General features: G+C 48.5%; 2 protein-coding genes across 11 annotated transcripts in view; one reads left to right on the plus strand and one right to left on the minus strand.

Annotated features, from left to right (window-relative positions):
* Positions 1-15,825, plus strand: part of CENPT (centromere protein T) — a 38,562-nt gene extending 22,737 nt beyond the window's left edge. For 2 of the 9 annotated variants that reach the window (XM_043495171.1, XM_043495169.1), the window contains exons 10-15: positions 3,622-3,840; positions 7,687-7,783; positions 11,514-11,570; positions 12,211-12,393; positions 13,005-13,109; positions 14,881-15,643. In XM_043495171.1, coding sequence (XP_043351106.1) covers positions 3,622-3,840; positions 7,687-7,783; positions 11,514-11,570; positions 12,211-12,393; positions 13,005-13,109; positions 14,881-15,004 — 785 coding nt within the window. In that variant the 3' untranslated portion in view covers positions 15,005-15,643. Of the gene's footprint in view, positions 1-3,621; positions 3,841-7,686; positions 7,784-11,513; positions 11,571-12,210; positions 12,394-13,004; positions 13,110-14,880 lie in introns of all 9 variants that reach the window. The other 7 variants (XM_043495175.1, XM_038368098.2, XM_043495173.1 and 4 more) reach the window with 6 other exon arrangements.
* Positions 15,826-18,301: 2,476 nt separating this feature from the next.
* Positions 18,302-27,294, minus strand: part of TSNAXIP1 (translin associated factor X interacting protein 1) — a 71,680-nt gene continuing 62,687 nt past the window's right edge. The window contains exons 15-16 of one of the 2 annotated variants that reach the window (XM_038368091.2): positions 22,855-22,961; positions 18,302-18,557 (exon numbers count right to left, since the gene is read on the minus strand). In XM_038368091.2, the coding sequence (XP_038224019.2) occupies positions 18,302-18,557; positions 22,855-22,961 (363 nt within the window). The remainder of the gene's footprint in view (positions 18,558-22,854; positions 22,962-27,294) is intronic. The other variant, XM_038368093.2, reaches the window with a different exon arrangement.

Raw genomic sequence — 27,294 nt, forward strand, 5'->3', positions numbered from 1 at the left:
ATAAACTGTTCAGGAAGGACAGGCAGGGCAGAAACGGTGGGGGAGTTGCATTGTATGGAAGAGAGCAGTATGACTGCTCAGAGCTCTGGTATGAAACTGCAGAAAAAGCTGAGAGTCTCTGGATTAAATTTAGAAGTGTGAGCAACAAGGGTGATGTCATGGTGGGAGTCTGCTATAGACCACCAGACCAGGGGGATGAGGTAGACGAGGCTTTCTTCAGGCAACTAACAGAAGTTACTAGATCACAAGCCCTGGTTTTCATGGGGGACTTCAGTCACCCCGATATCTGTTGGGAGAACAATACAGCAGCGCACAGATAATCCAGGAAGGTTTTGGAAGGTATAAGGGACAATTTCCTGGTATAAGTGCTGGAGAAACCAACTAGGGGCAGAGCTCTTCTTGACCTGCTGCTCACAAACTGGGAAGAATTAGTAGGGGAAGCAAAAGTGGAGGGAACCTGGGAGGCAGTGACATGAGATGGTCGAGTTCAGGATCCTGACACAGGGAAGAAAAGAGAGCAGCAGAATATGGACCCTGGACTTGAGAAAAGCAGACGTTGACTCCCTCAGGGAACTGATGGGCAGGATCCCCTGGGAGAATAACATGAGGGGGAAAGGAGTACAGGAGAGCTGGCTGTATTTTAAAGAATCCTTATTGAGGTTACAGGGACAAACCATCCTGATGTGTAGAAAGAATAGTAAGTATGGCAGGCGACCAGCTTGGCTTCACAGTGAAATCCTTGCTGATCTTAAACACAAAAAAAGAAGCTTACAAGAATTGGAATATTGGACAAATGACCAGGGAGGAGTATAAAAAAATTGCTCAGACATGCAGGATTGAAATCAGGAGGTCAAATCACACTTGGAGTTGCAACTAGCAAGTTAAGAGTAACAAGAAGGGTTTCTTCAGGTATGTTAGCAACAAGAAGGTGGTCAGGAAAACTGTTGGCCCCTTACAGAATGGGGGGAGGCAACCTAGTGACAGAGGATGTGGAAAAAGCTAATGTACTCAATGCTTTTTTTCCCTCTGTCTTCAAGAACGAGGTCAGCTCCCAGACTACTGCACTGGGCAGCACAGTATGGGGAGGAGGTGACCAGCTCTCTGTGGAGAAAGAAGTGGTTCAGAACTATTTAGAAAAACTGAACGTGCACAAGTCAATGGGGCCGGATGCACTGCATCCGAGGGTGCTAAAGGAGTTGGCGGATGTGATTGCAGAGCCATTAGCTATTACCTTTGAAAACTCATGGCGATCGGGGGAGGTCCCGGATGACTGGAAAAAGGCTAATGTAGTGCCCATCTTTAAAAAAGGGAAGGAGGAGGATCCGGGGAACTACAGGCCAGTCAGCGTCACCTCAGTCCCTGGAAAAATCATGGAGCAGGTCCTCAAGGAATCAATTTTGAAGCACTTAGAGGAGAGGAAAGTGATCGAGAACAGACAGGATTCACCAAGGGCAAGTCATGCCTGACTAACCTAATTGTCTTCTATGATGAGATAAGTGGCTCTGTCGATGAGGGGAAAGCAGTGGACGTGTTATTCCTTGACTTTAGCAAAGCTTTTGATACGGTCTCCCACAGGATTTTTGTCAGCAAGGTAAAGTAGTATGGGCTGGATTAATGGACTATAAGATGGATAGAAAGCTGGCTAGATCGTCGGGCTCAACGGGTAGTGATCAATGGCTCCAAGTCTAGTTGGCAGCAGGTATCGAGCAGAGTGCCCCAAGGGCTGGTTCTGGGGCCGGTTTTGTTCAATATCTTCATTAATGATCTGGAGGATGGTGTGGATTGCACCCTCAGCAAGTTTGCAGATGATACTAAACTGGGAGGAGAGGTAGATATGCTGGAGGGTAGGGACAGGATACAGAGGGACCTAGACAAATTAGAGGATTGGGCCAAAAGAAATCTGATGAGGTTCAACAAGGACAAGTGCAGAGTCCTGCACTTAGGACAGAAGAATCCCATGCACCGCTACAGACTAGGGACCGAATGGCTAGGCAGCAGTTCTGCAGAAAAGGACCTAGGATTTACAGTGGACGAGAAGCTGTATCTGAGTCAACAGTATGCCCTTGTTGCCAAGAAGGCTAACAGCATTTTGGGCTATATAAATAGGGGCATTGCCAGCAGATCGAGGAATGTGATCATTCCCCTCTATTCAGATGCGGCCTCACCAATGCCAGAGTATTGTGTCCAGTTTTGGGCTCCACACTACAAGAAGGATGTGGAAATATTGGAAAGAGTCCAGCGGATGGGCAACAAAAATGATTAGGGGGCTGGAGCACATGACTTATGAGGAGAGGTTGAGGAAACTGGGCTTGTTTAGTCTGCAGAAGAGAAGAATGGGGGTGGGGGGGGGATTTGATAGCTGCTTTCAGCTACCTGAAAGGGGGTTCCAAAGAGGTGGATCTAGACTGTTCTCAGTGGTAGCAGATGACAGAACAAGGAGTAATGGTCTCAAGTTGCAGTGGGGGGAGGGGGTTAGGTTGGATATTAGGAAAAAGCTTTTTCACTAAGACGGTGGTGAAACACTGGAATGGGTTATCTAGGGAAGTGGTGGAATCTCCTTCCTTAGAGGTTTTTAAGGTCAGGCTCGACAAAGCCCTGGCTTGGATGATTTAGCTGGGGATTGGTCCTGCTTTGAGCAGGGGGTTGGACTAGATGACCTCCTGAGGTCCCTTCCAACCCTGATATTCTATGATTAGGAACTGAAATCTCCACAAGTAGCTGATAAGGAGGAACTATCTCAACGTCACTTAGGTTTAAAGAAATACTTGAAGCTGTCAGGCTTGGAGAGAGCTGCTCCTCTCAGCTCAGGTTCATAATAAGCACTGATCGCTTTTTGCCATGCATAAACTGGCATATATTTGACAATTCGCTTTAATTCCCATTGGCATTCCAAATCCCCTTCCTAAAATTACACTTGACACCAGCATTAGGGGTACCAGAAGTAAGAGACGTAAACCTGCTTCTCTCATGCTTTAGGATGCTTTACCATCTAAACTGGAATGAACATGGGAACAGCCTTTCCCTAGTTGCATAAAGCTCTTCTGATGTGAGGTATTGAAGCAGGCTGGAAACTGATCTAGAAATCAACACTGAGATTCCTCTCTGCCCTTTCTCTGCAGATGTCCTGCTGGTGTCAGAATGTCCCTAGTAAGTGAGGTGGGCGTTGATAGGCAGCTCAAATGTCCATCTGAATTAAAACCTCTAGTTTTATTTCTACTTCTCCATATTGGCAAGGGCCGTTCTGTATGTTCTTCAGAAAGCTAGGCAGAGTAAAATGTATGCCCTCTTCCTTTAGAATTCAATGGAGAGGAAGTCGAGTGGACTATTATGACTAAATTTTCAGGAGCGTTGTGAAGTAGGTAGTTACAGCAGTGAACTAGTTCTACTTCCAACCCTCTAACCTTGGCCAAGTAACTTAAACTCCGTGCCTCAGTTTACCTAGCAACTAAATTATTAAAAACCAGCACTATATGCTTACACAGCGCTTTCCATGCTAAAGACAGACATTTTGCCAGTGACTATTTGTCTAAGGCTCAGCCCCCATTTGAGACAATGTGTGTGAGGACAAGCCTTGGCTGAAAGGCATGTTAGAGTAAAGCTTGTTTATTATCCCTTATCTAGTTGTCGAGAGCCCGAGAAGTGCAAGAACCCGCAGCTTGAGCAGGCATTCTACTGCCATGTCTGCTCAGTATCCTGAGCAACATGGAAGGAAATTGATGAAGGAAGCTGTAGGACGAGAAGCTGAGCTGGCTGGTGGAGCTGTAATAGGAGAGGTGGGTGACTCCGAGGAAGAGGAGATGACTGAGGACGAAGCTGAAACTGAGGATCCTGAGAGCGAAGGTAAGAACGCACTCACGTTGGTGGTAGAAGTTAGTTGGAGGGGCTGCCCCTGGGTCCTGTCAATAGATTGTGGAAGGGTTTTGGTAACAATATTACCAAATTACAATCATGTTGTCCACTAGATTCCACAGTAGAGTAATGACAGGTTTCAGAGTAGCAGCCGTGTTAGTCTGTATTCGCAAAAAAGAAAAGGAGTACTTGTGGCACCTTAGAGACTAACAAATTTATTTGAGAATAAGCTTTTGTGAGCTACAGCTCACTTCATCAGATGCATTCAGCTAGACCTTGCTGCTGAAGAATGTTCTTACTGTGATTTCTCTTGAATGAAAAGGAAATATTTCAATGCTGTTGCTATCTCCAATAGTCTAAACCTAAGGACTAGTTAAAGGCTCGGTCCTGACCATTGGCCTGTCTCCCCCTAGTAACATCGCTTACTCTTTCGCATAGTTATTTGGTGTCAGATAAACCAGTGCTTTGAGATGCCAAGTCCATGGGTTCTCGTCTAAGGCCTAAAAAATCTCACTGATAGTCTTAGCTGTAGGTTGCTCAGGACATATACTTTCGGTCCAGCTCCATTCAGTTACATGTTCTAGTCAAAAATGAAATGTTTCTAACATCCAACACCCAGGGTGAGCCAGGGAGCAGGAGTCTGGGGCAGTAGCCAACTTGCACAAAGCTATGAAAATTCTCCTGCCTACAGAGACTGAAACTCGCATATAGGTAGTCTGGTGCTGTAATGTCAGGACAGGCTCCACAGAGATCAAAGTGGTTGGGGTTATTGAAAGGGCTGAGCCTGTCCAAGAGCATATGGGCAGAGATGGTGACCTGACATTATCACTCTTGAGTCTGCATTACACAGAGCAAGAGGGGCATCTGCCTCAGGACTCTCCTCTTCAGAGACCACTGAAGGTTACTCAGTCTCTCGGGAGCACTCCTGTTTGCTTTCTTGTTGAAGAGTGCTGGGTTCTCCACCAAACAAGTCTCTGCCTGAGACAAGTTTTAGTGTCCTGCTTGACTGGTACAAAAATCTCCCAAAATGCGATGCACCATGGAGTGGGGGATTTGTGGGAAGGCATTCTAAAAAAATAATTCCCTGATCTCTGCTCTCGTCACTAGCAGCTGAAGCAGTGTAGGGTGGTCAGAATGCCCACGCTAGTGTATGTTGTGCAGAGATGGTCACATAAACACCACCCTATATCGGAAACCTACTGACCGCTATTCCTACCTACATGCCTCTAGCTTTCATCCAGATCATACCACTCGATCCATTATCTACAGCCAAGCTCTACGATGTAACCGCATTTGCTCCAACCCCTCAGACAGAGACAAACACCTACAAGATCTCTCTCATGCATTCCTACAACTACAATACCCACCTGCTGAAGTGAAGAAACAGATTGACAGAGCCAGAAGAGTACCCAGAAGTCACCTACTACAGGACAGGCCCAACAAAGAAAATAACAGAACGCCACTAGCCATCACCTTCAGCCCCCAACTAAAACCTCTCCAACGCATCATCAAGGATCTACAACCTATCCTGAAGGACGACCCATCACTCTCACAGATCTTGGGAGACAGGCCAGTCCTTGCTTACAGACAGCCCCCCAATCTGAAGCAAATACTCACCAGCAACCACACACCACACAACAGAACCACTAACCCAGGAACCTATCCTTGCAACAAAGCCCGTTGCCAACTCTGTCCACATATCTATTCAGGGGATACCATCATAGGGCCTAATCACATCAGCCACACTATCAGAGGCTTGTTCACCTGCACATCTACCAATGTGATATATGCCATCATGTGCCAGCAATGCCCCTCTGCCATGTACATTGGCCAAACTGGACAGTCTCTACGTAAAAGAATGAATGGACACAAATCAGACGTCAAGAATTATAACATTCAAAAACCAGTTGGAGAACACTTCAGTCTCTCTGGTCACTTGATCACAGACCTAAGAGTGGCTATCCTTCAACAAAAAAGCTTCAAAAACAGACTCCAACGAGAGACTGCTGAATTGGAATTAATTTGCAAACTGGATACAATTAACTTAGGCTTGAATAGAGACTGGGAATGGATGAGTCATTACACAAAGTAAAACTATTTCCCCATGGTATTTCCCCCCCCCCCCAACTGTTCCTCTGATATTCTTGTTAACTGCTGGAATTAGCCTACCTTGCTTGTCACCATGAAAGGTTTTCCTCCTCCTCCCCCCCCCCCCCCCCCGCTGCTGGTGATGGCTTATCTTAAGTGATCACTCTCCTTACAGTGTGTATGATAAACCCATTGTTTCATGTTCTCTGTGTGTGTATATCAATCTCTCCTCTGTTTTTTCCACCAAATGCATCCGATGAAGTGAGCTGTAGCTCACGAAAGCTTATGCTCTAATAAATTTGTTAGTCTCTAAGGTGCCACAAGTACTCCTTTTCGTTGTGCAGAGGGGCCAACTGGGTTGACGCTAGTGTCAAAAGAAATGTTGTGGATGTATTTAACCATGCTACCAAGTGCACTGGGCCTTTAGGTGGCTCTGTCTATAGAGTTGATTGGGCCTGCTCTCTATAATGCTGTTCACAAGGGGAGAACAGTAGTGTAACATTGGATAAAGGCAGGGATAGAAGTCGGACAAAGAGATCAAGGCCAAGCATCACCCTCCTAATCACCTGAAGAGACTCTGAAGAGCCTAGCATAGTGCTGCAGTTTGTCACCCCAGGCACTGCACCCCCAAACGCATAGGATTGCGTGCTCAGAAAGGGCTAACTTGAGGGACCATGCCAGTCAGTGGCACTGTCCCATTCTCAGAGGGACTCTTAGCATTGCATTCAGTGTGTAGAGCGCTCAGTCACTTTTCCCTTTCAGCAGATGACTACTGCTCAAGGCCTGTGGCAGTAGCACCCATTTTCTGCAACAGGCTGTATTATTCTAGCTGTTTGTAACCATCACTAGGTTAAACTAATACCACATTGATCATACAACTTCAGGCTTTCCCCAGATTGCAGAGGAAACCAGGAAGCAAGGAGACCCACCCACTCCCCCATTCTCTCCTCGGACAAGAAGTCATGGAGTCATAGCCTCATTTTTCCACTTAACTTGCTTTTTCCTTCCTGCTCCCACTTGTGGGGGAGAAGCAGATGGCAGATTCACAAATTAAGCTGAAGAGGGTAGATGAGCGCGTATGCCCCAGATGAAACTCATCTGGTGGCTGCTACCCCTTCTGATAGAGGCAGGCTGACAGCCCTCCAGAATCCTGGTTTGGTGTCTCACTCCCACTTCTGTCACCCTTCTATGACCTGGGCTTCAGCTGGCTGGCTCTTTCTGCGGAAGTGGGCGATGCTGCTAGACTCTGCCCCTTCCAGTTTAAGGGAAGGAACTTATTCCTAGGCTTGTCCCTGGTGCAGGGAAAATGGTGGGGTTTAACTCAGAGGAACTGGAATAGTTCAGGGCTGTTGGAAGCCTCCTTGGGAACTGAATGTAGCAGAGCCAGCTCCATATCCTGTGGAATCTCCTCTCGCCATGGCCATGGAATACAAGACTAGGTGTGCAGAGTTGGCCAGGCACACAGGGAGAGAGAAAGCAAGAGGAGACTGATTAATATCTCTCAAAAAGGAAAGAAGCCTTATCTCCCTAAAAGCAGCTGCAATCCATAAGACTCAGCATGGAACCACGGCTTTAATTGCTGAGGACTGTTGTCATCCATACTGAGAGGAAAAGAGGCTGAAAGACACTTATAATGTGATCTGTACTGTGGAAAATTTGACATCCCCACCCCCTTATGGGAACATTTGCAGCAGGAATGCCAAACCACTAAAATCCAGGGCTTAAGTGTCTCGTACTCTCTCTCCTCAGAGCTGTCCATGAAGACACCTGCATTCGTCCGGGCTAAAGCGTATAGACCATCTCCCTTACTGTCAACCCCAAGGACCCTGAAAACTGCTGCTTCCATGTAAGTGTGAACCTACACTCCACAGTAGTCAGGCAGAGCTGGAAGCTGGTGTAGCTGCCAAGACCAGACTCCAGGGGATTATTCCCTTGCCAATCATCCTTGGAGCTCTGTGAACTGTTAGGTGCTGTTTCAATGGTGCCAGGGAGCAAGGGACCCTGAACTCTGACTTTGGCAAGTGGGTAAAGGCAGCTGTTGAGTGACTGTTGATAAAATATTCTCTCAGGGCAGGTCTCAGGCCGCAAGCCCTTTCAGTGAACACTCATTGAACTCTCTCCTTTCCTGAAGGCTCTCCATAGTGTGGAGGCAAATCAAGGGTACCGGATTGCATCTGCTAATGCAGTGCTACAGTAATATATAGTAATTAGCAATAGCCCAAAATTGGAACCCTGAGATCCTGGCAAGGCAAGGCAAGATGCAAGTCCCTTTATTGTGTTAAATGAACTGTGGTGGTCTGGATTTTGAAAGCCACTGTCCACTATTGCCCAGTGACTAGTGCACTTCCCAATGCAGAGTGTGGGCTGTACTTGACTGGAGGCACAAAAGGCACCTCTGCCCTGGATCACTCTAAACCAGTCAGGTTAATGGCTGATACCACCTGGCCAGCCATGTGCTTCATCAGAACTGGCAATAAGAGGTGGTTCTGCCCCTGGAGCTCAGTCTCCAGCCCCAGGACTATCTGGGCTTTGTCCGGCTTCTCCAGTGATATGGCAGAGGGTGATATTGTAAGCACTCATGTTGGACGCTGCTCTGAACTGAGATGGCAAAGGATGCCTCACAGCTTGGGCTGGCCATGCTCATTCTGCGTTACAGGATATAGTGAAGGATTGGTCAGTAGAAAAGCACAGTAATGTGTGACACAATGCAGAACCTTGGCCAGAGAAACCAGCAGGTGCCTGTGTCACATCCAGAGAGAGCGTGGGAGTTTTGGTAGTGCAGGTTGCCAGTGTAAGAGCCACAGCACTTGCGTTATGCCACCAGGGAATCCCCTTCTGTTGGTGCAATCCTCCCATGACCAGCTACTCTGTCTTTAGGGCCATGATCTGCAGGATTGGGGGCAAAGTGCCTTTCATAGACTCATAGAAATATAGGACTGGAAGGGACCTTGAGAGATCATGATGTCCAGCCCCTTGCACCGAGGCAGGAGCAAGTAAACCTAGACCGTCCCTGACAGTTTTGTCCAATCTGTTCTTAAAAACCTCCAGTATTGGGGATTCCACAACTGCCCTGGGAAGCCCATTGTAGAGTTTAACTACCCTGAGAGTTAGAAAGCTTTTCCCAATATCTAATCTAAATCTCCCTTGCTACAGATTACTTTTTGTCCTACCTTCCGTGGATCAATTGACCACTGTCCTCTTTATAACAGCCTTTAATATATTTGAAGACTGTTATTGCGTCTCCTCCCCCCAGTGTTCTTTTCTCAAGACTAAACATGCCTGCTAAGAAGAGGACCTACATTTTCCTTTGTCTTTCTTTTGCTCCTAATGTATTTAAATAACCATTTCTTACTGCCTTTTATGTCTCTTGCTAAGTGTAACTCATTTTGTGCCTTGGCCTTTCTGATTTTGTCCCCACATGCTTGTGCTATTCTTTGTACTTCACCTTATCAACTTGTCCATGCTACCACTTTTTGTAGGATTCCTTTTTTATAGTCAGGTTATTAAAGAGCTCTTGATTGAGCCATATTGGCCTCTTACTATTCTTCTTCTTTCCTTCACATCAGGATAGTTTGTTGTACCTTTAATATTGTCTCTTTGAGAAACTGCCAGCTCTCCTGGTCTTTTCCCTTAGATTTTGTTCCCATGGGACCTTACCTACCAGGTCTCTGAGTTTGCTGAAATCTGCTTTTTTGAAGTCCATTGTCCTTACCCTGCTGCTCTCACTCCTTCCTTTCTTTAGAATAATTAAATTGATCATTTTGATCATAGGCCTAGCCCTGCTTGGTCATTTTCACTCAAACTGCCTTCCACCTTCAGTTTTGCAACCAGTTCCTCCCTTGGTCAGAATTGCATCTAAAAGGGCTGAGCCCTGGTTATTTCCTCCACCTTCTGAAAAAAGTTGTCCCCAGTACATCCCAAGAATTTGTGTTTTGTTACATTACTTTTCTAGCAGATGTCTGGGAAGTTAGTCCCGCATTACCACCAGGTCTTACATTTTGCATATTTCTGTTTGTTTTAGAAATACTGCATCCATTTCTTCCTCCTGATTTGGTGGTCTATAGTAGACCCCTATCATGATGTCATTCTGTCGTGTCCCCCCCCTTTTATCGCCACCAGAGGCTTTCAGCTGGTCTGCTTCTCCCCTCCTTCTGGACCTCAGAACAACTGTCTATATTCTTGATGTACAATGCAACACCTTCACCCTTTTTTCCCTTGCCTCTCTTTCCTGAACAAGCTTTACCCCTTTAGACCAATATTCCAGTCATGAGATTTATCCCAAGTCAGTGATGCCAATTAAGTCATAACTTAGCTTGTGTACAGATCTCTATGTTGTAGAGCAGATTCCCTCACTGTTTCCCCTCTGACACTATTGTAATTGTCCATTTCCCCACCACACACACACACACACACACACACAATCTAGCCCTTTGTTAAGGTTGCCTTTTTTTATAGTTACCTGCCCCTTGGATCCTAGTTTAAAGCCCTCCCCACTAGGTTGGCAATTGGTGTCCAAAGATACTCTTCTTCTTCTTGGTCAGGTGGACCCCAACTCTTCCCAGCAGTCCTTCCCAAAACAGCATTCCATGGTCAAGGTAGCCAAAGCCCTCTCATCTACACCATCTGTACAGCTTTGCATTCATCTCTAGGATGCATGTGTCCCTACCTGGGCCCTTACCCTCAACCAAGAGGATGGACAAAAATACTGCCTGTGCCCCTGACTCCATCGACTTCACCTCCAGAGCCCGGTAGTCACTGCTGATCTGCTTAGGGTCAGACCTGGCAAGTATCATTAGTGCTCACATAGATGAGCAGCGTGCGGTAGTGATCAGAGGGAATCCCAAAGCATTTCAAGCCCTGACCTCCCCCACGAGTCAGGCATGTATCCCCATTTGACAGATGGGTATACTGGGACACAGGGGCAGTAACTTGCCCAAGATCACATCTGTTAGAACCAAGGCGTCCTTTTTCCATCTTCATACCCCAGCTTCTTCACATACTTCATTCATCTACGGGGCTGATCTGTTTCCAGCTGCCTATACCATCCATTCGCACAGTCCTGCTAGAGCTGGGGGTCAGGACCCTTGAGGGGGTCATGAGGTTATTACATGGGGGGGTTGCGAGCTGTCGGCCTCCACCCCAACCCCACCTTGCCGCCAGCATTTATAATAGTGTTAAAAATATTAAGAAGTGTTTTTAATTGATAGCGGGGGTCACAGTCAGTGGCTTGCTATGAGAAAGGGGTCACCAGGACAAAAGTCTGAGAACCCCTGAGCTGGAGTTCTGACCAAAGACCATGCAGATGGGGTGAAGGGCGAGTCCGATAGAGACATTGTGTGCAGGGTCTCTGGGAGGACTGGACTGAGACTCTAGAGTCCTGGATTCTACCCTCTGCTCTGTCACTGCTGGGCCACTCACTTCCCCTCTCAGCGTCTCCTTTTCCCCTCTGTAAAACGGGAACAATGATGCTGGCTAACTTTGTAACGTGCTTTGGGCTCTACAGATGAGAAGTGCAGTAGAAGAACTAGGTGGTAGTCTTAATAACACACCCTTGGACTGGGGCTTCTGTTCCACAGAGGAAGGTTACTATTAAGAGGATCTTTCTGCAGAGCGGTACAGGACAGTGTCTCAGTGTAAGAGCATTATGGTACTTAAAATAAGCATCTTATGAACTGTGTTGGGGGTGGAATAGCTAGGAGAAAAATGCTCCGTTTGCCATTACTGAAGATGGTCAAACTACTCCAAAGGCAATCCTGTAAGATCTAGGATTCCCTTTGGGTCTTGGTCTTCCTGCTTTCTCCATCCACTCCCCACCTGTTAACTTTTGTCAATTGGCAAAAATGTGGCTGAGTGAGTCTTGAAGCTCTCATCTGAGTGTGCAGAGCTGGCTTACGGAGCTGCCCAGCTTCCCACACTGGTGTGGGATTGGAGGCACAAGTGGTGACTTGGCCCCAGAACAGTTTCTGCGCATTTGTAGTTCCCCCATTGCATAGTTCTGCTGACGGTGCCTGCAAACCAGTCCCACGGATGTACATACCCAGTCCCGAAATCCTGGTCCTAGCCGTAACTCTCCCAAAGGTGCTGTAATACTGCAGGAGAGTCTCGCAAAAGGGGTGAGTTCTCTGGCTCTTCCAGCCTTCCGAGGGAGCAGACAGAACTGCCCTAGGCCAGGACTGGCCCTTCTTTGTGTTCAGTTGTGGGTTCCTCTGCCAGAACTCATTTGTGCTCTCACTTCTCTTCCACCCATTCTGCCTGCTTGTTTGGTTTGCTTAGTGCTTTGTTTCCTGGCAGGTTTCCCCCAAAGCCTCCCCTGGCTCAACAGGCTGCAAAGAGAACAGCGATGGCTCCCAGGAGAAAGCGAGAGCCTGCACTACCCAGCAGCTTGGTGAAGAAGATCTTTAGCCATTATGTGAAAGTGCCAGTGGCCAGAGATGCATTTAAGGTTGTTGAGAAGTGGTGAGTAGCAGCAAATTCCTCTGCTCCCCAGCCCCCGTTACCTGCCTGCAGACCTGCTGTCCTGTAGCCCTTTCCAACTAAGTAGAGGAAGGGGCTGCCATGCGGTGAGAGAGAGGGGGCAAACTACATTCTCAACTCAAACCTGGCCTGTCCATAGCGCTGTTGGGGCTGGTGCAGTGCTCAGCACCCCATGCTGCTGTGCAGGAGCCTTTGGTTTGGGGCCCGAGGTCTCCGTGTAAACCAGCCATATTTGTGTTACTTGGGTGTCTTTCTTGCTAATAGTGGTGCGGAGGGGCTGGCAGGAACCTGGTTGTGGAACGTGTCAGTGAGTGTGAAACTGGGCGTGGTGAAGGGCAGGGCTTTGTGTGGTGCAGAACACCCCAGGAGAGCTGTTCCAGCTCAGTGCAGCGGTGTATTCTACCATCTACCAATCCCCACAGCTCTGGAGCTTTCTGATTGTCCTGGGGTGGGGCCCCTCGCACCTCTCCGTTCCTGGAAGGGAGTGACCTATGCTGTGATTAATTGCAGCATAGACAGCCCTGGAGAAATGGCTGACGAGGAGGCGGCAGCTTTTGTGCTCTGCTGACTAACTCTCCTCTCCTCTCCTCTAGTGTGGAGGTGTACTTCCGGCAGCTCAGTAACGACTTGGAGGCTTACACCATGCATGCTAGGAGGAAGACTGTGGAGGAAGCTGACCTGGAGCTCCTCATGAGAAGGTAGGGTGGAGTTCTATTATGTTGGTCACATGAAAGAGAAGTGCAAACAAATTTGCTCGTGGGAGTATTTCAAAAGCTCCCAAGGGGTGAAGCATCTGTCACTGACAAGTGGTTAGGGAGAGTGGGTGGGTGAAGAGGATACAACCACAGCTGGCATCTTGGAGCCCCAGGCTGGGGTGGGAGCCCATTGCCGGACTAGAAACTAGTTCCTGACAGGCTTCAACTCTGATCTAACCCTTTGACCAGCCAGGTACTGATCCCCTCTCTGCTTTTAGTCCCCTGTGGCATCCCTGGTATATGCTCCTGGCTGTAACACCTTCTGGAGCTATAGGACAGTTTCCAGTGTTCCCTGTATTTGGCACTGCCTGAGATCCTCAGAGTTAAGTCAGAATTTAAGGCAGTTCACTTAGAATATCAGTGTTCTCTGTAAATATTGGTATCCAAGGAGTGTCTAGATTCCAGCCCCTGCAAGCATGGGCCCTGCAGGAAACGAAGAAGCTAGCTCATCCATTGTATCTAGCCAAGGATTCCAACACTCAACCTTGTTGTCTCTGTTCCTAACACAGCGCTTCGTTAGTGGCGCATGTTAACATAACAGTTGCATACAGTCTATTGCTCTGCTCAAAAACTGCCTGAGTAGAATTTGTGAAGTACTCAGTTTATTCAGGTTTGCACAGTTATGTAGCTTCTTGACAAGGGTGTTAGGCTTCTCCTTTTTGGGAAATGACTAAAATCTGCAGTGGGAGTAATGCTGCTTACCTGCGGCTCAAACAGCCATCAGCCAACGACTGCTGCTTGATGATTCACTTTAATCCTCACAGCCTGTGAATACTGGGCCAAGGAGCACGCTTGCTGGCTGTTGAAAGTTTGAGCATTCACTGGCTGCTGAAGCTGTTGGCAATGTCCTTGCCATGCCCAAAGCCTAGGAGAACCTTGACAAACCCTTCCTATATTCTGAGGCTCTTGTCTAGCCAAAAAGCTGGGGTAGCTCTGAAGCCATCCAAATCATTATCCTACTGTCTCTTTGAAAAGCCCTGTGCTCACTGGATTCCCCAGGACGTGACAATTCATTCAAGGCTACAATTGCATTTGTGTCTAAAATGGGACTAACATTGGTTCTTCCAGAGTTTATCGGTCAGACTCCTAGAAGGTATATTCCTGTCCCTCTGGCTGAGAAGTGTGTTGGAGTTAATGTGAACTGGCTGAGGGCCCATCGGGACTTTGGCCAGTGGTGGGAACTCTACATGTGGAGTCCTGTGTTTGCACTTCAGAATAGTTTGATGTATGATGTACACCTTCTCAGCTCTGGTTAAGGAATTGTTCTTGGCTCATAACTGAGAGAACAAAATTTCATCCCCCTCCCCTGGACTGGGGGAATTGACAGCCACTTGCTGCCCTCTACAAGAAGGACACTGTGCTCCAGCCAGTTCTGTAAACAGCCTTCCTTATAGAAAAATGGATCTGATACCCCCAAATATTTCTGAGCATGTACAGAGCAGGTTGGGTAAGAACTCTGCTCGCTGGGGCTGCATGGCTGGGTCTGAGCACATCTGGCACACCCAAGCTTGCTGTAACTGTTGGGTGTAAGTGTGACAGTGTCTGGCCTTAGCACCGCACAGGCAGCTGTGTGATCTGTATTTCCATTATTAACAGTGTAAAATGTCCTCTTTGAGCAAACCCCCAAGGGGATTTGGGTACGAATCTTGTCAGGGTAGTCAGATTAAATGGACCACGCTGTTTTTTCTTTTTCCCCTCGCCTCTTCAATTGAAGACAAGGGCTGGTGACAGACAAGATGCCTCTACATGTGCTGATAGAGCACCACCTTCCTCTGGAGTACAGGAAGCTACTGATTCCAGTTGCCATGAGTGGGAATAAAGTGATCCCTCACAAGTAGATGTGTGCTGCCTCTGGCTTGCCTCAGATGCATGGGAACTTAACACCACAGCAGAGACTGGCTTTAAGCTGCTTCATGGTACCTGTCTGATTCCCTGTGGCGGTTGTACATTAGAAACTGAGTCAGGCCTAAGGGTGTGGAATAGTCAACGGAGGTTATTCTCTTGAATTGACCCTCTGAGTTCACTGACACTGACTGGGTCTCCTAAATCAACAGTGAAGCCCTCCCGCTGATGGAAATGACCTCCCTGTGCTGTGTCCACATCACACGCCCGTGCAGATGAACTGCTTTGTCTCCTAATGTGTAAATGTCAATAAAAGGTGGGTGTTTTGCAGTGCCTGAGTGCTGTGTATTCCAAGGAATTGCTAGTCCCTTACATGGTCACCCCTTCTGGTGCACAGCATGTCATGCTCCCCGCAGCCTCTTTGCTCTGCTCATGCTCTTCATAGGAACTGGCTGGCTGCTAGTAGAAGGTGTTTTAGGTGGAATCTTTATTTGCTCTTTAACCCTTGCTGTACTGACAAGCGGATCACTTGGCAGATACACTAGGGTATCCATCTAGAGCAGTGGTTTTCAAACTTTTTTCCTGGGGACCCAGTTGAAGAAAATTGCCCACAACCCAAGGAGCTGGGGATGAGGGTTTTGGGGTGTGGGAGGGGCTCAGGGCTGGGCCAGAGGGCTGCAGAGTGGGGCCAGGAATGAAGGGTTCAGGGTGTGGGAGGGGGCTCTGGGCTGGCGCAGGGGATTGGAGTGTGGACTTACCTCGGGCAGCTCCTGGTCAGCAGCGCAGCGGGGGTGCAGAGGCAGGCTTCCCGCCCATCCTCGGACTGCGCTGCACCCCAAAGTGGCCAGCAGGGGGTCCAGCTCCTAGGCGGCGGCATGCAAGTAGCTCCACGTGGCTCTTCCCCGCAGGCTCTGCTGCCCCACCCCGGCCAATGGGAGTGCAGAGCTGATGCTCAGGGCAGGGGCAGCGCGCAGAACCCTATGGCCCCCCAGCATAGAAGCCGGAGCCGCTGCTGGCCGCTTCTGGGGCACAGGACGGTGTCAGAACAGGTAGCTGGGCAGCACTGCAGACAGAACTTTTAATGTCCCAGTCGGCGGTGCTTATGAGCAACCCAGTGCCTTATCTGCCATGACCCAGTACTGGGTCGCGACTCACACTTCGAAAAATGCTGATCTAGAGCAGCTGAGTAATTGGTGTTTCCGGCTTCTCCTGAACATAAGCAGAACCTTCATTTCCCAAGACCATTAGCAGATAGAGATGGTGGCACCTTAGTAGTCACTTGGCCTTAGGACTGCTGCCCCTGGCTCCTCACTCAGCTATCCTGCCAGCTAACGTGTGGGCTCTTCCCCAGCCAGACCAACTCTTGCGGGTCCCTGGACAAGTAGGGCCAACAGCTTTCTGCAGAGGGCAGGGGCTTATGGCATTGGCATGAAGAAGGGGTCTCGTACCATGGGGTGAGGGTAAGCCAGGGCTAAGTCCCAGCTAAGAATCTGTTTCTCTGCCTCCTGCAGCCAGAAGCAATGCTTCATAGCAGCTTGGAACTCAGCTAGTGTCCTGACAGTTAAATAAACAGAAGATTTTTAGGCACAGAATAACCTCTAAAGTTGTCGGATTGTAATTGGAGAGAAGAAGACAGAGGAAACCTACATTCTGAATATCCAGAAGCTATTTTAAACCTAGAATTATTAACACTACAAATAAATATGAACAGATCTAGTTGATTCCACTGCACAGTGTGTTTAATGTAGGACTGCTCTCTACCATGTATGCCCCCATGTCTTCTCTTGCCCAGTACCAGGTGCCTTCAATGATGGAGCTCACCCATATCTGTTAGAGACTGATTACAATTCAGCGAAATGCTCCTTGATAGTCACTGAATTCCACCACACTGTGCCTAGTTCCACCCGCTCACACCACAGTCACCATTATTCTCCTGTCAAGGGGTTTCCAAACTTATACGCACCTACTGCACTAGTTTGGTTTCTAGCTACGTTATGCTGTATTGTTGCTTTCCCTGCTCAGTGTAGACTTTTCCTGGTGTGGAGGTGCACAGACAGAATGCAGTATTCCAGGTGTAAGAACTTTACAGAAGCATACAGCATACCCACTACCCTAGTCCAGCTAGGCTGTGGGGCCTCTGCACCCCAGCTTTTCTGGGGTTCTTCTTGCTGACATTCCACTTCATGCTTACACTTAATTGGTGTTTGTTACTTCAGCTAGAGATCTCCTGCCATTTCAGCTTTCCCCATCCCTCCCATCCAATGTGTGGTAGGAGGAAGGGAACAAGCCTGATGTTTATATTCTGGCAGGGTGACTCTTAATTCTAAGTTGCTAGGTGATGGAGTAAACAAGCTAACTGCCATAGAGCTGCTTTCCTGACCCCTCATCTCTGACATTTGGCCCAAAGCAGCAGAGGGCTCAGGGAATTCTGAGAGAACCAGCCCTGAGTGGGCACACACTGGTAAGGATTAGTGAATGGCTGTGCAAAGTTACTAATACCACCTTGGCCCTTTCCTTTGGGGCTGGAGTCCTAGGGCTTGTCCCCAGGGCCACTTGTCCAGTTATACCTGTCGAGCTAGACTGGGGACTCTCATATTTTGGGACGAGGGGGACTTTTTGGGGTTTAGCTTAAACCACTTCCAAATTGCTGGAACCTCATTGAAAAAGGCACTCTCCCACTGGAATAAGTGTCCCCACAGAGTTACAGCCGTATTACTGGAGCAGTTTAAAGTCACACCCTACCTTATAGCAGGATCACTTCCCCATGTAGCCAAGCCCTTCTTTAGAAATCTTGCTCTTGTGAAAACTTGCCTGACGAGGAAACAGGAGTGGTGGGGTCTTTTAAACAGCGAGGGTCTAATTTTCCAGGCTATTGAGTACCAGCACCCCAGCCTTGGGCTTTAAGGAGGGCTTGCAAGTCTTAGCAGCTGTGATGATCAGCTGAGTAGTGGAGTGTTTGTGAAAACTGACATCCCAGGAGACTAGCAGTCCCTGGCCTCCAGCTTGCTTTGGAGGGATGAGCTGCCTCTGCTGGGACTGCAGACCAGATGCCAAGTGAACCCTGCTCCCAGAGAGAACTGAAATTAAACTATTTACATAGGCCACTGAGCTGCATAGGAACTCTTATCTGCTTGAGCTGGCTGCACTACTGATGATACAAATCAATCAAGCCTCTCTTGTGTTAACGATCCGTCAGCCCGTAAACAAACTCAGTGCAGTAGCCCCTATGAGTACCCTTTTGTAAAGCTAGACACAAGTATTTAGCTGAGTACATAAGGGGTGAAAGGAGCCCTTTAACAATAATTGTAGGCCTCTGCCTTTCCCGGTTCTGAGAGGCTTGTGTAGATCTCTTCAGGAAGGGGACCTATTCGTTTTGTGTCTCCAGCCAGCAGTCTTTCAACTACTGTGTCCACAGGCAGAGAGCCACTCTGATCCCACTGTTCTTTTGAGGCCTGGAATGCCAGGCAAATGTAGGCATCCAGTGTTAGGTCATCAATAGCAGGATCAATGGCACCAAAGGCTGTCTTCAGATTGTCCACTTGCACCTCCCTGTGTACAAAAGCAAGCCAAACAATACTCTGATGTTTGACCCAGGAAATCCTTGTAGATTAATGCAGCATTGGGAATCTACACCCATCTCCTGGGGAACAAGGACCCTTCCCATGATTCCCCCTCTGCCCTCTCCAGCAGCTTATGTTCTGTATTACTGTGTTGCAAAGTCAAGCTCTCAAACGTTCAGAATTGCCAGAATTATGACTGACTGCTTGACCTTAATCCAGCCCCCTTGTGTGGATACAGCGTGACAGTCTAACTACTCATAGCTCATGCTATTTCCTGTCTCCATTTTGTGCACAGGGTGGATGGTGCTCAGAGGATGAGCAGCTATTCAATATTTTGTTTTCTCCTCATTGTTCAGTGTGTGTGGCCCTGGGAGTTTACTGACTAACCCTCTTCAACCTGCTTCGAAGACAGAGCCTTTACTTTTCTCATGGGATTTACAGTGTCAGAGCTTCACCATCACTGATTTTCACAACAAGCTGGGAGCTGAGAGGGTGGTATTTGCCCCCTTGTCTGAGGGGGAGCTGGGGCACAGAGATGAAGGTCAAATGTCCACTAATTTTAGGTGCCCAATTTGAGACACTTAGGACCTACTTTGTCTTTATATGGCACTTGCTATGTTCAGCACACAACTCCCATTGATGGCAGTTGCATTGGAGTGCTCAGCTCTTCTGGAAATCAGATCCAGCAGCACATAGGAACTCCTTTCTGGTGGAGGTAGGGCTGGACTTCAGTTCTCCAGGGCAACATTTAACTGCCTTCACTATGAGTCCATCCTGTCTCTTCCTGCAATCCCCTGCCTCATTCACTGCACACCTTCCAACTTCTGCAACCAATGAACTAGGGGTCCCACAGACAACAGCCTCTTTTACTACACAGCCCTGATTCGTCCCCAGAGCAGGTCCATTCTGTGCACTGAATCAAGCAAGATCATGGGGAGAAAACAGCATGTGATCATGTAATTAAAGTATGTATCATAATGTAGATGCAGAAGGAGGGGGCTGCATGAAGGTTGCATGGTACCCTTAATTCTGACATTGCCTAACTCTTGAGTGCTTGACTTTGCAACCTTAATAATGTTCTTTCAATGGCATTTTTGTGTGTAATTTCTAGGTACTACAAAAAGCAAGGAAATTCCACCATGTGTCAACATATTGACACCATGTGGGTCATCAGCAGCACTGGAACCTTTAGAGCCCTGGCACAGATCTCTGCCACTTCAGCTGAGTGACTGCAGTAGTCAATTTTTAACCTCTATGGAGAGCAGCACTAGACAGGGATGGGATGCTTTGCCTGCTGATTTCACAGCTATTTGCTGACAGCAGAGGAATGGTGAGACTCAGGCATCTTGGGTCCCATTCCAGGCTCAAGGGGAGTGCTCTCTCGTGGGCACAGACTATTCTGCCCACTCTCCCCCCTCCCCCCAGCTTGACCTCTTCTGCTCTGTCCCCTCCAACTGGTCCCTGTCCCTTGCTCTTTGTCCCACTTCATTCTCCTCGCCAAGCCAGTCCCGCTCTCCGCTTCTCACTCTTCTCATCCCAGTTCCAAACTCCTTGCCCAGCCAACCTTACTCTGCCCTCTCCAGACTCCTAGTCCCAGTGTCCTTGTCCAGCCCCAGTACCCTCTCTACCCTCCAGCTCCTTGCTCAGACAGGCCAAGTTCTGCCCCTCTGGCTCCTCATTCAATCTCTGTCTCCTGCACCCTGGCCTCCAGTCACTTCCCTCCCCCGGTTTCCTGGCCCCACTGGCTCCTAGTTTTCTCCTTCAGGCTCTTCTTCTAGTCTTTTCTCCCCTAAGTTCCTTGACCCAGTCTCCTTGCTCAGCCACTCCCAGTTCTCCCCCTGCACCTCAGCTTCTCATCAGATCTGTCTCACCTCTGTCCCTCTGCCCCACAAGGTCTCTGTCCCAGATTCCCATCCGACTCCCCATCCGATCTCTATCTTCCCCCCACCCAAGTTTCCCCCCTGGCTCCTAGTCCCAGTCTCCCCCAACTCAACTCTCAGTCCCACTTTCCCTCTCCCCATCCCCCGCCCTTCCTGCTGGTTCCTTGTCCTGATCAACTCACCCTGCCCCCTCCACAGGTCCAGTTCCTGTCCCCTCTACATTCAAATCATGCAGCTTCAGCCTTTATGCTGCCTTGTGCTGGCAGAGGAGTCAGGAGAGACAGGCTCCTTGCTTTCAGTTCAGGCACCTGGACTCAGTATGGACCACTGCAGCCCAGAGCTACAACTGCAGGGAAAGTCTTGCTCAGCCCTGGGCTGGAGCATGCTCTGCGTGGACAGACTCTTCAGGGCATTTAGCTGCTAAAATCTAAGGCTGTACTGAGCATGTGCACACGGCACCTTTTCAGAGACTTGGCCAAATCTCAGCAGATTTTCACAGGTCTGGTAAAAAGCATCGCCCTGACACAAGAGCCAACCACCTGCCAAGTTTCAAGTCCCTGTTTCAAAGCACTAGGGTGTCTCAATAACAAGGTGGATGGAATTTTTTAACATGCATGAAACACTGTCTGATCCTCTAGCCTCATTCTCAGCAATGGTTGAAACTTTCCAAAACAATTCAGCCCCAGGCAGATGTTCAGCAAGGAAACTTTCAACCCACCTGGTTAAAGTTGCAAGCAATTGACAACAGGGTCTTCTACTGGGAGCCTTAATACCAGGTAGTGCTACTAGCCCTGCCTAGAATAATCAATCTGGGGACAGAGTAAAATATGTGTATATTGTGGTAGTAGCCAGCAGCCTCCATCAGGATCAGGCCCATGGTGCTGAGCACTGAACTAGCCCTCAGAAGCCCTGGGCTGAGGCATTGGCGGTCTAGAAGAGCAGTGTTGTGTGTGGCAGTGCAGGGGGCAGGTGAAGTGCGTCTGGCCATAATAAGCTGAAACCCACCCGGCTTTAAGTGCTATGTGGGTTACCTCCCCTTGTGCTATTCGTTCCTCTCCCAGAGGTAATTACTTTAGGAGGTGCTCTCCCGAAAGGTGGCCCATTCCCTTTGGCGACACTAAGTGGAGGGTTGCTAGGTGAGGGAGAGGGTTGAATTCTGAATGATCCCTCAGCTAGGCAGGTGGCATGATGATTACTGCTGCTGGACAGTTAGAAATTGCACCCTCCCTGCTGGCCTGTCCCAGCATGCTGGTTTGCCTTGTCATAGAATCATAGAATATCAGGGTTGGAAGGGACCTCAGGAGGTCATCTAGTCCAATCCCCTGCTCAAAGCAGGTTCAATCCCCAACTAAATCATCCCAGACAGGGCTTTGTCAAGCCTGACCTTAAAAACTTCAAAACTGGCAAGGGAAGGAGATTCCATCACCTCCCTAGGTAACGCATTCCAGTGTTTCACCACCCTCCTAGTGAAAAAGTTTTTCCTAATATCCAACCTAAACCTCCCTCACTGCAACTTGAGACCATTACTCCTTGTTCTGTCATCTGCTACCACTGAGAACAGTCTCAATCCATCCTCTTTGGAACCCCCTTTCAGGTAGTTGAAAGCAGCTATCAAATCCCCCCTTATTCTTCTCTTCCACAGACTAAACAATCCCAGTTCCCTCAGCCTCTCCTCATAAGTCATGTGTTCCAGTCCCCTAATCATTTCTGTTGCCCTCCGCTGGATGCTTTCCAATTTTTTCACATCCTTCTTGTAGTGTGGGGCCCAAAACTGGACACAGTACTCCAGATGAGGCCTCACCAATGTCGAATAGAGGGGAATGATCACGTCCCTCGATCTGCTGGCAATGCCCCTACTTATACGTCCCAAAATGCCATTGGCCTTCTTGGCAACAAGGGCCCCCCCTTTGACTCATATCCAGCTTTTTGTCCACTGTAACCCCTAGGTTCTTTTCTGCAGAACTGCTGCCTAGCCATTCGGTCCCTAGTCTGTAGCGGTGCATGGGATTCTTCCATCCACTTGGTCCATCTTGTCTGTTAGGCTGCATATGCCCTTTGGAGCAGGGGTTGCCCATTCTGTCTGTACAGTGGGGTCCGCCCCAATGGTGACCGCACGCTACACATCCAATGCCTTTGGAGAGCTCCCAAAAGCATTTGACCCTGTTCCTGCTGGCTCGCCTCTGTACTCTTAGGGCCGAGTTACTGCACTGTCCATTCTGAGTTATTATTACTCATACTGGTTCATTCTCCACCCCCGCCCGCTGTACCCCCATTCATCTGCCTGTCTCAGCACCCTGAGCTCACTGCCAGGCAGCTGCACCTGAGGATCCTGCACCCACCATAGGATTTCTTGGCAATCCAAGAGGGGAACAGAAAACATGGGATCTGAATAGCTCAGCTACTCACGGCATGTGGCCCAGCTCATTCCTCAGTTCTCTTAGATACTCCTGCTTCTCGCTAGCATATTGGCTCCTGATCTTCACAATGAAGGGCTCAGCGTTGCCCTCCTCGTCCTGCAAGAGACAGCAGGGCTCTTAGCACCAGAGCCTGGCTCTTGTGCACTGCTCCACCACAAGCCCCAGCAGAACACACTCCTGGGTGTATTAAAGACTTGAATCTGGAGGCTCTTAATGCATTGAAGCAGCATCCTTTGTGCCAGCAGGACTGGGGTGTAACCAGCACTCTGGCTGTGGGCAGCTGCTCCATGCACTGATCCCCACCTCTGCCAGCCACCTGGAGCTCTTTCGGAGAGAGCAAAGGTTTTGGGTGCAGCACTCAGAATCCCACCCCCTGCTGGTTTCCTACCCAAGGCCAGCCAGAGCGCTGGTGTGCTCCTCTGGCCAGCTAGCACCACGTTGGGATGGCAACCTCTAGCACTACTGGACTGAGGGGAGCTGAGCATGGTGGACATGAAGCAGGGCATGTGGAATGGAGGGTTAAATGCTGACCAAGCGTATGGAGTCTGGCAGAGGACTTCCAGTGCATAGGCAATGAGTGAGAAATGAGTAGGTAGAAGGGGCAGAAAATACAGACTTTGGGGATTGTGGGATAGCATTGGAGGACCATCAAAACCTGAGCTCTTCAGAGGCATTGTCACTGCAAAGTAGGCAGATCAGAGCCCACCTGGATTCTAATCTCTACCCCCATCTAGGAAAGCAAGTCCAGGCTGATGACACATATAAGCCTGGTCATGAGGGTTATACATGGGAACGGTGGGGTTTGGGGTAAGAGCCCAGGGTAAGCCTGCAGTGAGAACATACTGTAGGAGCAATGTTAGATTTTGGCCTGGGGACCTGGGCAGGATCCCCTGGGAGAATAACATGAGGGGGAAAGGAGTCCAGGAGAGCTGGCTGTATTTTAAAGAATCCTTATTGAGGTTACAGGGACAAACCATCCCAATGTGTAGAAAGAATAGTAAATATGGCAGGCGACCAGCTTGGCTCAACAGTGAAATCCTTGCTGATCTTAAACACAAAAAAGCAGCTTACAAGAAGTGGAAGATTGGACAAATGACCAGGGAAGAGTATAAAAATATTGCTCGGGCATGCAGGAGTGAAATCAGGAAGGCCAAATCACCCCTGGAGGTGCAGCTAGCAAGAGATGTTAGAGTAACACGAAGGGTTTCTTCAGGTATGATAGCAACAAGAAGAAAGTCAAGGAAAGTGTGGGCCCCTTGAATGAGGGAGGCAACCTAGTGACAGAGGATGTGGAAAAAGCTAATGTACTCAATGCTTTTTTTGCCACTGTCTTCATGAACAAGGTCAGCTCCCAGACTGTTGCACTGGGCAGCACAACATGGGGAGAAGGTGACCAGCTCTCTGTGAAGAAAGAAGTGATTTGGGACTATCGTAAATATAAAGGGAAAGGTAAACACCTTTAAAATCCCTCCTGGCCAGAGGAAAAACCCTTTCACCTGTAAAGGGTTAAGAAGCTAGGATAACCTCACTGGCACCTGACCAAAATGACCAATGAGGAGACAAGATACTTTCAAAGCTGGAGGGGGGAGAAACAAAGGTTCTCTCTGTCTGTGTGATGCTTTTGCCAGGAACAAAAAACGGAATGGAGTCTTAGAACTTAGTAAGTAATCTAGCTAGATATGTGTTAGATTCTGTTTTGTTTAAATGGCTGAGAAAATAAGCTGTGCTGAATGGAATGTAGATTTCTGTTTTTGTGTCTTTTTGTAACTTAAGGTTTTGCCTAGAGGGATTCTCTATGTTTTGAATCTGATTACCCTGTAAGATATTTACCATCCTGATTTTACAGAGGTGATTCTTTTTCTTCAATTAAAATTCTTCTTTTAAGAACCTGATTGCTTTTTCATTGTTCTTAAGATCCAAGGGGTTGGGTCTGTGTTCACCTATGCAAATGGGTGAGGATTTTTTATCAAGCCTTCCCCAGGAAATGGGGTGCAGGGTTTGGGAGGATTTTGGGGGTGGGGGGAAGACGTTTCCAAGCGGCTCTTTCCCTGTTAGACGCTTGGTGGTGGTGGCAGCAATAAAGTCCAAGGGCAAAAGGTAAAATAGTTTGTACCTTGGGGAAGTTTTAACCTAAGCTAGTAAAAATAAGCTTAGGGTGTTTTTCATGCAGGTCCCCACATCTGTACCCTAGAGTTCAGAGTGGGGAAGGAACCTTGACAGGGACTATTTAGAAAAGCTGGACGTGCACAAGTCAATGGGGCCGGATGCACTGCATCCGAGGGTGCTAAAGGAGTTGGCGGATGTGATTGCAGAGCCATTAGCTATTACCTTTGAAAACTCATGGCGATCGGGGGAGGTCCCGGATGACTGGAAAAAGGCTAATGTAGTGCCCATCTTTAAAAAAGGGAAGGAGGAGGATCCTGGGAACTAAAGGCCAGTCAGCCTCACCTCAGTCCCTGGAAAAATCATAGAGCAGGTCCTCAAGGAATCAATTCTGAAGCACTTGGAGGAGAGGAAAGTGATCAGGAACAGTCAGCATGGATTCACCAAGGGCATGTCATGCCTGACTAATCTAATTGCTTTCTTTGACAAGATAACCGGCTCTGTGGATGAGGGGAAAGCAGTGGACATGTTGTTCCTTGACTTTAGCAAAGCTTTTGACACAGTCTCCCACAGTATTCTTGCCAGCAAGTTAAAGAAGTATTTGCTGGATGAAGGGACTATAAGGTGGATAGAAAGTTGGCTAAATTGTCGGGCTCAACGGGTAGTGATCAATGGCTCCATGTCTAGTTGGCAGCCAGTATCAAGTGGAGTGCCCCAAGGGTCGGTTCTGAGACTGGTTTTGTTCAGTATCTTCATTAATGATCTGGAGGATGGTGTGGATTGCACCCTCAGCAAGTTTGCAGATGACACTAAACTGGGAAGAGAGGTAGATACGCTGGAGGGTAGGAATAGGATACAGAGGGACCTAGAGAAATTAGAGGATTGGGCCAAAAGAAATCTGATGAGGTTCAACAAGGACAAGTGCAGAGTCCTGCACTTAGGACGGAAGAATCCCATGCACCGCTACAGACTAGGGACCGAATGGCTCGGCAGCAGTTCTGCAGAAAAGGACCTAGGGGTTACAGTGGACGAGAAGCTGGATGTGAGTTAACAGTGTTCCCTTGTTGCCAAGAAGGCTAATGGCATTTTGGGCTGTATAAGTAGGGGCATTGCCAGCAGATCGAGGGATGTGATCGTTCCCTTCTATTCGATATTGGTGAGGCCTCATCTGGAGCACTGTGTCCAATTTTGGGCCCCACATTACAAGAAGGATGTGGAAAAATTGAAAACGTCCAGCGGAGGGCAACAGAAGTGATTAGGGGACTGGAACACATGACTTATGAGGAGAGGCTGAGGGAACTAGGATTGTTTAGTCTGCGGAAGCTAAGAATGAGGGGGGATTTGATAGCTGCTTTCAACTACCTGAAAGGGGGTTCCAAAGAGGATGGATCTAGACTGTTCTCAGTGGTAGCAGATGACAGAACAAGGAGTAATGGTCTCAAGTTGCAGTGGGGGAGGTTTAGGTTGGATATTAGGAAAAACTTTTTTATTAGGAGGGTGGTGAAACACTGGATGCGTTACCTAGGGAAGTGGTGGAATCTCCTTCCTTAGAATTTTTTAAGGTCAGTCTTGACAAAGCTTTAGCTGGGATGATTTAGTTGGGGATTGGTCCTGCTTTGAGCAGGGGGTTGGACTAGATACCTCCTGAGGTCCCTTCCAACCCTGATATTCTATGATTCTAAAAGGCGCCTCAGTATACTGGCACCAAGCACACAGCCGTTGGCAGCGGAGGCTCTTCCAGCACTTTACAAATGCTTATGAGTGGAGCCTCCCCACCCCCTGGAGAAGCAGAGCGTTATTCCCACTGCGCAGAGGCCAGAGACTAGGGTAGAGAGAGGGGAGACTGGCACAGGCAGGAGCTGACCTGCTGCTCAATCGCCCTAACTTCATCAACCTAGCCTCTTGTGGAGGTGGAGTTGTTAAGTCTGTGTTACACTGCTGGGAGCTGTTTTCATGTAGCTGATAACAGAGTTAGGGCAACATAAGCTGCCTTACATCACCCTCACACTGAAACCTCACTCCAGTGTAGACCAGGCTTAAGTTGAGTCAGGAAGAGCTGGGATTTAAGATCTGTGTGTGTTAGAGGCTGTGGCTTCACCCTTGGCTTTTGTTAGAAATTGTGCAGGATACCTGCAAACAATGTTCCTGAACACTGGGTTCATGCCCATTTTTGCTTCCTTCTGATGGCATGTGACAGGGTGGCCAGAGACCTGGGATAAGTCCGTCAGTTGTCGAAGCCAGCTGGGAAGGGAGGAAGTGATTATCAAAGCCAGCAAGCGGCTCCATTGAGGGGGGACTGCAGGGAGAAGCTGCAGGAAGGTGAGGC

The sequence above is a fragment of the Dermochelys coriacea genome, chromosome 12 (assembly GCF_009764565.3).
Source record: "Dermochelys coriacea isolate rDerCor1 chromosome 12, rDerCor1.pri.v4, whole genome shotgun sequence".
Lineage (NCBI taxonomy): Eukaryota > Metazoa > Chordata > Testudines > Dermochelyidae > Dermochelys > Dermochelys coriacea.